General features: G+C 38.9%; 2 protein-coding genes across 2 annotated transcripts; both read left to right on the plus strand.

Annotated features, from left to right (window-relative positions):
• The first annotated feature begins 1,103 nt into the window (after positions 1–1,103).
• Positions 1,104–10,940, plus strand: LOC101893312 (uncharacterized). The gene is made up of 3 exons (XM_059126058.1): positions 1,104–1,675; positions 3,376–4,526; positions 10,580–10,940. The coding sequence occupies exons 1-3, from the start codon at positions 1,271–1,273 to the stop codon at positions 10,800–10,802; spliced, it is 1,779 nt and encodes a 592-aa protein (XP_058982041.1). The 5' UTR covers positions 1,104–1,270; the 3' UTR covers positions 10,803–10,940.
• On the plus strand, positions 10,856–11,719 carry LOC101891930 (uncharacterized). The gene has a single exon (XM_020036882.2). It carries the CDS (start codon positions 10,856–10,858, stop codon positions 11,717–11,719), a length of 864 nt encoding a protein of 287 aa, XP_019892441.2.
• The last annotated feature ends 2,386 nt before the right edge of the window (positions 11,720–14,105 follow it).

Raw genomic sequence — 14,105 nt, forward strand, 5'->3', positions numbered from 1 at the left:
TCGTAATTCATAGTAAAATAATTCCTTTTTTCAAAAATTTTGTTTGTTGATTTTAATGGGAATTTATACGAAAATACATGAAATTCTCACTAATATGAATAGAAGAAATTATTGTTTTCCTCCCAAAGATTTATTATATCATTAATTTTACAATTTTCATTCACGATTTCAACTTTTTGTGTAAATGTTGACATTTTGAACACATTTTTGTGTTTTTCCATTTTTAAATTCTGCTGGAGAGACACTTGTCAAACATTTTTTCTGCCGGTAGAAACATTTTGAAAATGTTGCCTCTTTTGTTTGCGTTTTCTGTGGAAATTTGAACTCGTGGACAAAATGCGTACCTCGAATGAGAGAGAAAACAAAATTTACTTTCGTTTGAATGTACATACGCCATTCAACATTGTAGTTTTCATTCATAATTTTCAGTCTTCCCAAAATTTTTTAAAATTTCATCAAATTTTTCCATTTTTAATTTTTAAATGTCATAATTTATTTTTTCGATAAATGCTCTCATTTGTTAGGGATGGGACATATTTTTTCTTTGTTCTGAGAGTGATTTGATTTGAACAACGTACAAATATGAGTGTTCGCTCAGGAAATTTTGTGTGAAGAATTAGGTAGTTTTTTCATAGTTAAGGGTCAAACAACGAATAGAGAGCGAATCAAGTGCAGTGGAAACGCCACATTATCCTGAACCACGTCTTCGTATAGCCGCCAAGTTCCTCCGGATGGTGGAGGGTATAAAAAGTTCGCCCCGGCCAAACATAACTCCGATTTTACTTGTTTATATTTTTGCAGTTCTGGAACAGAACAATGCTCTTCTAGATTTTTTGCAATTTTTCGATATTTGCTGGTCATGTACAAATTGTCGCGATTATTTTCGCTGTGTGTTTCGTTTATAATAATAGTTGGTATTCACTATCTTCTACAAAAAGTTGTAGAATTTTTAAATTGTTGCAGGTTTTGGAACAAGGCAGTACATTTTGAATAATATATTCGTTTTCAAGAGGTGTGCTGTTAACGATTGTAAAAATTATAAATCGATATGGACACACAATAAAAATATCGATACTACCCATATTGTCATCGATTATTTGCCAACTCTAATAAACAGTTCTTTTCCAAATCGGATTGTGTGGGGTTGTCGAACGCGGATACCCGCATTTGTTTTTTATTCGGAAAATACAACAACAACAAAAAACCACATAAACAATAAATTGTGCGTGCGACCACAATAAACAAACAGAGCAAGATAAAATAAAAGAGAATGTCATCAACGCCACAACGTCAAACAATTCATTCCATTCACAACAAGGAATTTTGGACAGAGTTTTTTTGTCTCTACGAATCTCAGCCGGCTTTGTGGGATGTAAATCATGTCAATTACAAGAATCGACATGTAAAATGTGAGGCATACGACCTGATGTTGGAAAAGTTGAGAGAAATCGAACCTGATTCGGATCGGGAGGATGTTTTGCGTAAAATTAACATTTTTCGTACAAATTATCGGCGCGAATGTGCCCGAATCAATAATAGCTTGGAAGAGGGCCGCCAATATAAGTCGACATTGTGGTATTTTGATTTATTGAGTTTTTTGCAGTCGGAAACGGCGTCTCGCAGAGAAGAGAGAAAACGTAAATTAGTAGATGGCAGCGGAGAGAAGAGTATTATGGTAAGTTGAAGTGTTGTCAAACATATGGAGTAAGGAAAATCGCCTATTTTGTTGAAAAAAAAAAAAAAAAAACGCAAACGCAAGTTTAAACGTAGATCTAGCTTTATCATATAACAGAGTAGTAGAATAACAGACTGGATTCTGAAATTTTGCACGAGATTCAGTCTTGGTGCATAGTGCAGTAAGGTTGGGCTTTTGGAAGTTCGAAATTCGGCCACGAAAAGTACGAAAATTTGGCTAAACTCTAGTTTAGTAAAAACTCTTCAAAATTTAATGTTTTTCCAGTAGTAGGTATTTTCACCCTGATACCGGGAAACTATTTTTTCTTGGGGGACGGACCAGGACCCCGAAAGTCGGGGTTCGAGCAAAAAATGTCTGAAATAGTTTCAAATTTTAGAATAAGTTTAGATTTGTTTGAATTAGTCATCTTTGGCACGAATAATGTCCTTCAAACGGCCAATGAAACCGTCACACGCTGCCCGAATGTTGCTCTGCGGTAGTTTGGCCCATTCCCGGCGAAGCGCTTGCTTGAGGTGATCGACACTTTGGTATTTTTTAGTGCCAACCTTGCTTTCCAAAATACCCTAGACCAATAATCCAAGGGATTGGTATCCGGAGATTTTGCTGGCCATTGTGCGCTGGAAATGAAGCGAGGAATCTAATTTTGTAACCATTCTTAGGTGGCGCGTGCTGAGTCCAAGGTCTGCGGCCAAAATGTTTGCCAAGGCCAAACAATACACCCTCCAGAATATTTTCGTAATAATATTCGGCATTTATTCTGATGCCACGGTTTGCCACGATTAATACGAGCGGAGAGCGACCATCGGCTGTTATGGCGGCCCACGCCATCACCATGGGTGACGCTTGAGTTCTAGTGGCCAACCTAAGGTGCACAGTTTCAGCTGACCTCTTTGGCAAGTAAACACGATCATTTTATTTATTTACAAACTGCTGGACAACGAATTTTTTCTAATCGGAGATGGAGAAAATCAAATTCGGCAGTTCACCACTTTCGGCCAAGCGAAGCAACTCTTTAGCTCTTTTGATTCAATTTTTTTTTGTCGGTTGCGATGTAAATTCTTCCACTTTTTGGATTTTCAATGACTTTACCTTGAGCTCATTTTTGAATATTTGTCGAATGGAATATTGCGATATGTTCAGCTGACGAGCCATTTTTCGGCCACTACGCGACGCGGGTATCGATCAAGTCGTTCTTTACTTTTCCAACCATTTCTGCTGATGTTGCTGTTTTCTTCCGTCCACTTCCTTGACGTCGGGCTACGGTACCAGTATCACGTAATCGGTAATGAGCGATGGTACGAGACACAAAAGATTTATTCACATTTAAATGCTGGAGTCCTCTAACGATAGCCACTTGTGGTTTTCCAGCCATATGTAAAGAAATCACACTATCACGCTTGAAATCCATCACGAATAACGTTGTTCTGGAAAATTCTCACCAAAATGCTTTTGTACTCTTGTAAACAATAAAATGAGCTATCACTGGAATAATTTTAACAGCTGTCGGGCGAGTGGCTTGGAAATGACAGCAGTCTGAAGTTGGTTGCAATTTTTTCATCTCACCCTGTAGTAGATAAACTTAATAGATTTCGATAGATTCCGTATTTTTATACATTTTTTTGTTATTGTGAATGCATTTTTCTAATGATTTGGTTTGATTTCTTTCCCTCCTTTTACAGCGAAAACGTCGCCACCCATCGACAGTATTAAAGACAAGCGATAAACACGTATTACGTCGACTGAAAGACAATATAATTGAATATCAACCTCAGATGGCCAGCACCGATCACGATTTCGACTATGATAAATATGAAGAAACTGATTATGATTATGTTGTGGAAAATTTGTCCCATGCTCTGGTGGATGATGATGGCGGTGGGGTGGATAGTGCTACTAAAAATGACAGTACCGACATTCATGATGCCCTACAAATGAAGGATGAACAATTCATTGAACATACCAATGGGGACGGAGACAATGACGACAATTCGCAGGCAGATTACGAACACGAATATCAACATTATCCGATGTTGGATGATGTTACATCGAGTTGTAAAACTGATCTCCGCACGATGAGGGATGTGACTTTATCAAATGGCTTAGCCTGCAGCGATGGAAGAAATAACAAAAATACTATTATACTGCCCGATGTTGCCGCTTCGCTTCCACAACACTCAACGATTTATGATGAATACGATTCGGAAACGAGTGTGGACGCTACAGCATCTACTGGCGTCGTTGTCGATAGTATGGAAAATCTTAATTCAGAAAGTCAATGGTCTATCAAGACACTTGTTCCCAAACAATTCAAACTGAAAACCATACCCAAAGAACAACATATTCAGGTCGTGCCCAATAATGACAACGATCCAGGTGCTTCGAATTCAACCAATGAAAAAATTAACAACCGATCGTTAATGACAAATACCCCAAAATATGTACGGGATGTTAAAACCATGACATCGAAACCTATAAATTCATCCGATACAAATAATACAATGTCTCTTGCGTCGGAGATAATGGCCAGATCTTGGGCCATACAATATGACGAGCTAACGAATGAACAGAAATTATTGGCCCGTAAAGCCATCAATGATATTCTTTTCGATGCTTGTATGAATCAATTAGTTTTGGATGCAAATGGTCGCGTTTCTACGATAGACAGAACAAACAACTATGAATCGCAAAAACATACAAAATCATCAGGCTCAACCAGCGAAATCCGCGAAGTAGAAAATGGTAGTATATATGAGCAGGCCTCATCATCTACGTCATCGGCACCAATTGCCTTAATTAGGAATAATGCATCGAGTGATCCCTGGTTAAAATTGTAATTTTTTTTTTGCATTTACAAAAAGCATATAATGTTTAGTTGCTATTTTCATTAAAAATAAGTTAAAACAGAGAATGAGTTGTATTATGTATCCCTATTCAGAGTTTTTATCGTTCTGGGGGACATCCCAACTGTATATTAAGCAAATGATGACCAAAAAACGTGAATAAGCTAAATCTTGTAATGGGACGCATTCTAACGTTATTTAGGGGAGCGATGAAGAACCCTTTAACTCAAACAAGTAAAAAAGCAGCTAAAATTACCGTTTAAATGATTATCTTTATACGAGGGCTATACGAAGACGTGGACCTGCATAAGAAATGTTTTGTCATAGGCTGGATTACTCACTAATTAATACCAAGTTTGAAACAATTCCGGCGAATAATGTCGCTAAAATAATCAAAATACTTAAAAAAGGGAGACACCGTTACATGGAGGCTATACGAAGACCAGAACCTGCATACAAAATTTGTAGGCATAGGCTTTAGTATCCATTACAAACTTCGAATACGAAATTTGAAACAATTCCTGTGAATAATGTAGCTAAAAATCATCAAAATACCGAATATCTGGAGGTACCGTTATATGGGGGCTATACGAAAATACGGATACGGAAAACTTATCCTGCCTACTGGCAAAATACACATGTCTGCTTAGACTTCTTTCAAAAATCAATCAATGACTATTACTGATTTCCCCTTCCGGGTCACCTCTTTCAATTATAGCTAATCTGAGGTCGTCTTTGCATGTCATCGACGTAGTTCTCTCGCGCAGTTTTTCCTCTTTCCACTGCCTTGACTGTTGCAGCCCTGACCAAGAAAAGCTGCATATGAGACAGATGGTGTGACGGGGTGTGTTACCATTGCCTTCTCGGAAGAGCGATTAGATGCAGCCTAAAACGGCTTTGCCTTTGATTTGGGATCCGATTTCGTGCTCTGCAAAATTGTAGCTCACTGAGCTGTGGCTGTGTACCACCAAGAGTTCGCGTTTGGGTAAGTTATTTTAAACTTCCTCAGGAATCTAAGCATTGTCTTTATATATGAGATTTCTTTCCCGGTATGCAAATTCGGATTCCTTTCCACGAACTTTCCGAGACACAAAAAACTCATTCTTGTAGAATTTTGTATCCTTTCGTACAGTTTTTCCTCTTTCCACGGGTAGGCTCAGAGGTAGACTTTTCTGTAGTAGCATTGATTTTTACAGCCCTTACCAAGAGAAACTCTATATGAGATAGATGGAGTGACTGTGTGAGTGACCATTGCCTTCACGGACGTAGACGCAGCCGATTTACTCTAATGAGTTTCCGGCTTTGCCTTTGCTTTAGGTTCCAATTTTGTGCTCTGCAAAACCGTAGCTCGCTGAATTCTTTCGAACTTAATATGGTAGATTTCCTTCCCGGTCTCCCAACTTGCCGAGACACAAAAAGGCATTCTTGTAGAATTTGGCATCTCTAACGTCACTGTCATTAGTTGGTTGATAACTCATCTTTCGACATTTCATCATCCTCGACATTAACAGAACTTTCCCTTTCGATTTATCGGCTACTGTGATGAGTTTCCTGCTTTGCCTTTGCTTTAGAATCCAATTTCGTGCTCTGTAAAACCGTAGCTCACTGAATTCTTTCGAACTTTCTCACGTACCTAAACATAGTCTTGATACATGAGATATCCTTCCCGGTATGGAAATTCGGATCCCTATCCACAAACATGCCGAGACACAAAAAGGCATTTTTGTAGAATTTTGCATCTCTAACGTCACTACCATAAGTTGCGTTGGGTGATAACTCATCTTTCGACTTTTCATCATCCTCGACATTAACAGAACTTTGCCTCGGAAGTTTCGATTTGTTGGTTACTGCCGATTTATGTCTCGCTGGATCAGAGATCTTCCCAAAATGGTTGCCCAGACATTTCTCCTCAAGTGTCATTTCCTGCGTTTGATTTCTCTTTCGAGACGAGCTTAATGATCTGAAATTTGCAGTGAAAAGGAAAGCAGGTAGACACTATCACACACTCACCACTATGCGACGCGTTTCGCCGTTGGTTATGCGGTTCATCAGGCATATTTGGTGTGGATGATGGCTTACAAGGGCCGTTCTCTGGAAAGTAGTATATATTTCGAACTTATTGCAAATTAGCATATGCGAATTATACACTAGAAACTCTCCAGGTTCGACTCAAGTTCTATTGGGAGATCTTTTTTTCACAGCAAAGTTTTTTTTGTTTTTTTTTTTGTAGTGATGGATTTTTTGTCCACAACAACTACATTGCTTCCAATGCATACACTTGTTTTAGTGCTACTTTAGGAAGACGGGTTAATGGCTCTGAACGTAGAGACGGCAACTTCTAGTTGGCTGCACACTGAGGTCCGCGGTTCAAATCCCACAGCCAGGCTCGGCTGAATTTTTGAGTTTTGCCTTATTAAGGCGAAGATCATATGTTTTATGATTTATGTGTTTGATTTCTCTTTCGAGACGAGCTTAATGATCTGAAATTTGCAGTGAAAAGGAAAGCCAGATAGACACTATCACACACTCACCACTATGCGACGCGTTTCGCCGTTGGCTATGCGGCTCATCAGACATATTTCCTGCATTTTATCAATTCGGTTTTTATGATATCTACATTTCGACGGGCGTGAAAGGTTGCTCGTGTAGTGCCAGTATCGAAAACTGGTGAGAAATTTGATATGTCGAATCTGCGTTCTATTAGCATTCGAACTGATATGTCTAAGGTGATACGCTACGACCGATCATCAGGAAACTCAATAATTGCATTTTTAAATATGCGATTATTGAGTTCCCCGATGATCGTAGACTCAGTTCTCTGGTTGGATTTTGGTCGGTGGTAATGCCGTACGACTACACACTTATTGGTGCCGTGTTATAATAACCTTTTGTTTATAAAGCGATTACAATTTCAAACCACACAAAGGTAACTACATTTAAATGGCAAATGCCATTACCTCTATTTGTTGGCAAAGTATATAAAAATCGAATATCGTGCTTTAATATCCAGTTTTTCAATCCAGAAAAGTCTCTGTTTAACTATGTCAAAAATATATACCCATAGAGCGATATTCTCGCGTGCTGTCTGTACCCAGTAAAAGACCAATAAACTTTGCACTCCGAATCAAACCATATGCCTGCTTACATATGTATGTGTGTTTGTTTGTATCTCAATGGATGGGAATGTCAATTTTTGTACAACACTCTCCGAGTACATTTAAAGACTGGCGAACTGACTCACGTACAAGGTTGTGTGGTCCGAATGGGTTTCGTCGCTGACCAAGTTTCTTCATTCTACACAACCTCTTGTAGAATATTCCCCCACAAGCCGGGTATTGCGTCTGTGGTGCCTGTTCGTCGTTTTTCGACTTTCATAACTGGCCAGTAGCTGGTGGCTGGCTGGCTGGTTGGTTCGGGTAACAAGCTCTCTCTTTCATTGTCGCTTGCGCTCTACTGTGTATTTCTTCCGTGGACGCTGCTTGGTGAGACAATTTGTCGTTGGCACATTTCAGTTGCGTTCAAACATTTTCTCGTCAACAACGTCCTGTACGGCTTGTAGTGATTGGATTTATAGCTTTGTACTCTCCCGTTCGTGTGTATACCAGCGTTTGTGTCCAAAATTGAGTCCAAAAAGAAATTTGGTTTAAAACATCGGCGGGGAAAAAAGGTAACTATAAATGGGAATACTTTTTTTAAAAAAAATGTCAATTTGGAGAAGATTTCTATTTTTTTATATAAAATTTCAATAATGGTTTCTTACAAAAAACTTTGTTGTTTTTCGAATTATAATTCTGTAACCCCCCTATTTTTGTTTCAAATCCACCATCAACCACAAAAAAATGCAACACATTACGATGTCTGAATTTGACAAGGCACAGAGCAACCTAACCCCCACCACATATCGAAAGTAAAGTCAACAAGAGTGCAGTTTGTCGGTATGCCCCCTCCCCCTCATTTTTGAAATAAATTCTTATTTCATTGGAGTGTCTCTTTTAGCTTTTTCTCGGAACATCAGGTTTGGGGGTTTGCCTTTGTCAATGGAGCTTCGCTCATTTTCTCTGACGCTCTCTCTCTCAGATATATCTGGATGTGTATTCTCTTTGCTGCTCCCCTTTGCCTTCTATGATTTTTGACACAAGTGAGAAGGAGTAAATGTGCAAGTGGGTGTGCATTGGATTCATGGTAAAGGCATCAAAACAAATGCAAGTGCAAAACAAATTTTGCATTTTGGTTTCAATGCCGCCGACTCATTTGCTCACTTATGTCTCTTATTTGTTCAGTTTGATGTGTTTTTTATCGGTTGGCAGAGAGGGACCTGAAAAATTCATTCTTAAACACTGAGGAGGGCTTTGAAAAGTAAAATGGAATTTATAAAAATACGAAGATCTTTTCATGGATTCAGGCATTGGAAATAACCCCTTTAACGTTGGTCAAAGATAATTGTTTTTAAATGTCTCGAGTTTTCGGTTTTTCATAGATTCAAAATTGACAAGTTAAATGGTATCATTCGGTATAGCCGACAGCTACAAACTCTCAGCCAATGTTCGGTTATTTAAATATATTTTGACATGTATTATGATTATTCAAATTGTTGACCCTGTATGGAAGAGGTCCGGAAGAAGTGGGCTATTATTATATATTTCGTATTTGACATAAGTCTGATAAAAATATTAAAACGTATCATATTCGGATTTCGGATCGACTACTTGGTTCACTTTAAATGAGATATCTGATAATATTTCGAAAAGCTTGAGTTTTATGAGAGGTATAATTATTAAAAATTTTGACCCGTTGTGGGGGTGAAGAAGTGGTCCGAAATATTCCATCTTCACACCAGATTTGGCTTAAGTAGAAATATTGAGAAGTATGAAATTTGAAAGTAATCGGACGCTTATTTTGCGTTTTATGAGCTTTAGGTTATTCCAAATTTTGACACTTTGTGGGGGAGGTACTAGAAGAAGTGGTCCGAAATATTCCATCTTCACACCCGATTTGGCTTAAGTAGAAATATTGAGAAGTATGAAATTTGAAAGGAATCGGATGCTCATTTCGTGTTTTTCGAACTTCACAGTTATTCAAAATGTTGACCCTTTGTGGGAATGATACCAGAAGGAGTGGTCCGAAATATTCCATCTTCATACCTATCCTTGGATAAATAAAAATATTGTTGTGTATGTAAGTTGAAGACAATCGGACTCTTAGATCACATTTTGTAAGAGTTATAATTAACCCAAATGTTGACCTTTGTGGGGGAGGTACTTGATGGAGTGGACCGATTTTCGCACCTGACCCACCACTGATGCTAATATTAGGTTATGCATAGTTGGAGCAAAATCGGATTATCCTTCCTCTTTCTGTGCAGTAAATTATTTTCTTTGAAATTTTCGACATTTTGTGAGGGAGGTATTAGAAGTTCGGCTCAAATCGAATACTCCCTTCGAGAGCCAGACGGACGGTCAGACAACGCTAGATCGACTTCTAATGCCCTGGAACGGATTTGGTCCAAAGAGACCTAGGGTCCAAAGCTGTTTTTTTTTTTTTTTCGATAAGTCACGTTTTGGCCGTATCAAATGGTATACACCCTCTGTAGCCATATAGCTGAGGATATAAAAATAGTCAGATTCTTTTCTGCACATCCCAATTTTTCTTCCAACACAAGATCAGGTGTGAAAATGTGATATAGCGGATCACTCTCTCTGATGCCGGCCCCAAAAAGAGGTCAAATTATGAATAATCATAACTCTTTTGAAATCCGCACAACGAGACCGATTCTTTTCAAACTTCGGAGTGCATATAGCGGACCAATTAGTACCTCCCTCACAAGAGATGAAAATTTTGAACACAAATTTTGTTCATAAAATATGCAAAATTGGTATCCGATTCTTTTCAAATTTCCAATATTTCAATGTTGCGTCAAACTTTAATAAGGGATATGTCGGCCAACACCTTCTAGTACCTCTCTCACAAAAGTTCAAAATTTCAGTTATATTTATTTATTTTTATACTACCTTGTCCATATTTTTGTTTTGTTCCCTTTTTACAGCTCTGCCAGTATGTCATACAGCGACAAATGCTCAAGGACAAACCCCGAAAAATTCTCAACTTGGAGGAACGGGTGCAGGCCATTCGCATGTACGATGAATTGCCAGTGTATCAGCGCGTGGCATCGGCCTTTAAATGCAGTTGGGAACAAATCAAAAATGTTGTCGCCAATCGCAAACAGATCCTCAAATATTATGCCAGTTGTCAGATTATTGATGTCATGAAAGATGACTCCAAAGTGGTGAGGCACAAGAAAATCAATTTCCTCGGCAACTGTATGTACGAGTATATCAAACGGGCCCACTTCCACAAGCTACAGCAGATAACCGATGACGTGATACGTGATCGTGCCATGGAGTTCAAAGAAATCATAAATATTGAAAAGTTTTTCCCCAACCGAGCCTGGATACGAGATTTCAAGTCTGTCTTCAATATTGACCTGGATCACATGAGCCAAATAATTGTTTCAAGGAAGCCACAAAAGTCTCTCAACTGTAAGGATATCATAACCTATTGTGCCAAGGAAGTGGATCATGCCTTGTCCTCTCAGCCGGATAGTACAAAGAATCAAATGCTGCCAGATGGCGGCAGCAGTCATTTGATGGACTTGGGAGGAGAGGGTGAACAACAGCTGCGGCATCCAATATTTGATAGTGCGAGCAATGATGGGGAACGACCAGACTATGATGAGGACATGATCAATGAGGACGAAGAGGGTCCCACCATAAATTTTGGCGACTACCAAGAAGATCAAGACGAAGAAATAGCAACGGCGGATTCGCCAGAGAAGGATATAAAGCCGGATATAAGCATTTTGGAAAGTATGCTTAAGGGACAAATCCCATCCACAAAACAAACAATAGAAACAGATAAAATCAAAGAGGAATTGCTTGAGGAGGAATTGACGACTGATGGTGGTATTCAATCAACAAGTTCGTCAACAGAAGCAGATGGAATAGACAGCCGAAAACACTCTACCAGGACCACAATCGAAAGCTATGAAGAAGCTCTAGCCTTTATGGAACCACTAGAAGATTTTGCCATATTCGAGGAAGATTTCAAGGCAATCAATCTGTTGACCCAACTAGCCGAAGTATTTGAGAAGAGAAAAAAATGTAAAATGCAAATGGCGAAGACCTGAAAGTGATTGGTATCGTTTGGTTTGCTTTAATTAAATCTCAAAAAATTAAGAAATTTGTGATAATATGATAAAATTATCTTAAAGCAATTAGTATTGAAGGTTTTGGAGAACAATTTTAACCATTTTTTATACCCTACAACACTATGTGTTCGGGGTAGGGGTAAGTTTGATTGGGCCAAAAATTATGTAACATCTCGAAATATGGGTCCACGACATAGGAAAATGTATATGAATCTTCCTATCTCGTCGAGCTGTGTCGATTTTGGTATGTACTTCCTTCAATGTTAATTTGTAATCAATCTACAGGTCGCAAGTATGGCCCGATCCCCACGAAATATAACATGGAGGTGTGGTTAGGGACAGAATAGAAGCCTATTATTTTTGGAGATGATAGCATAATATTTAGGTGTTAAAATGCAGTTGCTATCCAGGTCGCAATAATAGACCAAACGACGCGGAATTTAGCATGGGTCTCAAAATGTAGGGCTGGCCATCGGGCAATATTTAGCGGTCAAATGTTTCTTATTTTTACATCCTCAGCCATATGGCTAGAGAGGGTATATATCAATTGATACGTCCAAAACGTGCCTCATCGAAATAACGATTTTAGACCCTAGGTCTCTTTGGACCAAGTCCGCTTCAGGACATTTGGTGTTGATCCAGGGATGTCCGTCCGCCTGTCTGTCTGGCTGGCTGGTGCGCACGATAACTCCCGAAGAGAGTATCCGATTTGATCCGAACATGATACATCGTAATATTATTGTCAAATTTAGATCGAGTTCGGAAATGGGCAATATCGGTACACTCCTTCTGGTACCTCCCATGCAAAATGTCAACGTTTTCAAAGAAAATAATTTACTGCACAGAAATAGAAAGAATACTCCGATTTTGTTCCAACTTTGCGAATCGTAATATTTGCATCAGTGCAAGGTCAGGTGAGAAAATGGACAATATCAGTCCACTCCATCCAGTACCTCCCCCACAAAGGGTCAACATTTTGAACATTCATGAAGCTCGCAACGAAATTAACATCAGAATCCATTAAGACTGGAAAGTTTCAATATTTTCATCAACACAAGATCTGTTATAAAGATTATAGAGATCGGAACATTCCTTCTGGTACCTCCTACACAAAGTGTGAAAGTTTTGAATAACCAAAACGATCATAAAATCCGAAATAAGTATCCGATTCTCTTCAAATTATACACATCTGGTGTGAAGATGGATATATTGGTCTACTCCATCTGGTACCTCCCCCACAAAAGGGTCAACATTTTAAATAGCCATGCAGCATCATTTCTTCTGGTACCTCAAGATTTTTGAAAAACAAAACGCTCAAAGAATGCGGAATAAACATCCAACTCTCTTCAAATTTCACATACGGTTCAGATTTGGATATGGCTCTAACATACAGGGTGAGATAAAAAACTGCAACAAAGTCAAACGCCGTAATTTTTACATTTTTCTTTAAATGTTATTGAATGAAAGCAAAAAGATTCGGAAATAACATCAAATTTTAGAATAAGTTTAGATTTGTTCGAATTGGTCAACTTTGGCACGAATTATGGCCTTTCAATGAAACCGTCACACGCTGCCCGAATGTTGTTTGCCGTAATTTTGCCCATTTCCGGCGAAGCGCTTGCTTTAGGTGATGGAAACTTTGGGGTTTTTTACTGCCAACTTAGCTTTCCAAAATACCCCAGACACAATAGTGCAACGGATTGGTTTACGGAGATTTTGGTGGCCATTGGGCGCTGTTAAATCTCAAGAGAAACCTCATTTTGTAACCATTCTTGGGTGACGAGTGCCGAGTGCGATGGTGCCGAGCCCTGTTGGAATGTCCAAGATCTGTGGCTAAAATTTTTGCGTGCCCAAGGCTTTAATATACCCTCCAGTATAATTTCGCCATAATATTCGGCATTTATTCTGATGCCACGGTCGATTGATCATCGGCTGTTAAGACGGCCCACACCATTACCATGGCCGGCGCTTGACTTCTGGTGTCCGGTCATCCGAAGGTGCACATTTTCAGCTGACCTCCTTGGCAAGTAAACATTCGATCATTTTGTTTGTTTACAAACTGCTGGACAACGAATGTTTTCTCATCGGAGACGGAGAAAACCAAATTCGGCAGTTCACCACTTTCGGCCAAGCAAAGCAACTCTTTAGCTCTTTTGAGACTTTTTTCCTTCTGTTGCGGTGTAAGTTCTTGCATTTTTTGGAATATCAATGGCTTTACCCCGAGCTCAATTTTTAATATTTGCCGAATGGAATATTGCGATATGTTCAGCTTATGAGTTGTAATGTTTTCATCAGTCTTAGGTCAGATACGAAGTGGTTAATATTGGCCAACTGCTTCGGAATCTCCCTTATAAAGGGTCAACAA

The sequence above is a fragment of the Musca domestica genome, unplaced genomic scaffold, assembly GCF_030504385.1.
Source record: "Musca domestica strain aabys unplaced genomic scaffold, Musca_domestica.polishedcontigs.V.1.1 36, whole genome shotgun sequence".
Lineage (NCBI taxonomy): Eukaryota > Metazoa > Arthropoda > Insecta > Diptera > Muscidae > Musca > Musca domestica.

Coding starts and splice junctions, on each gene's coding strand:
- LOC101893312 (XM_059126058.1), top strand. CDS start 1,271: ATGTCATCAACGCCACAACGTCAAACAATTCATTCCATTCACAACAAG. Junction 1,676..3,375: donor GCGGAGAGAAGAGTATTATG/GTAAGTTGAAGT, acceptor CTCCTTTTACAG/CGAAAACGTCGCCACCCATC. Junction 4,527..10,579: donor AGTGATCCCTGGTTAAAATT/GTAATTTTTTTT, acceptor CCCTTTTTACAG/CTCTGCCAGTATGTCATACA.
- LOC101891930 (XM_020036882.2), top strand. CDS start 10,856: ATGTACGAGTATATCAAACGGGCCCACTTCCACAAGCTACAGCAGATA.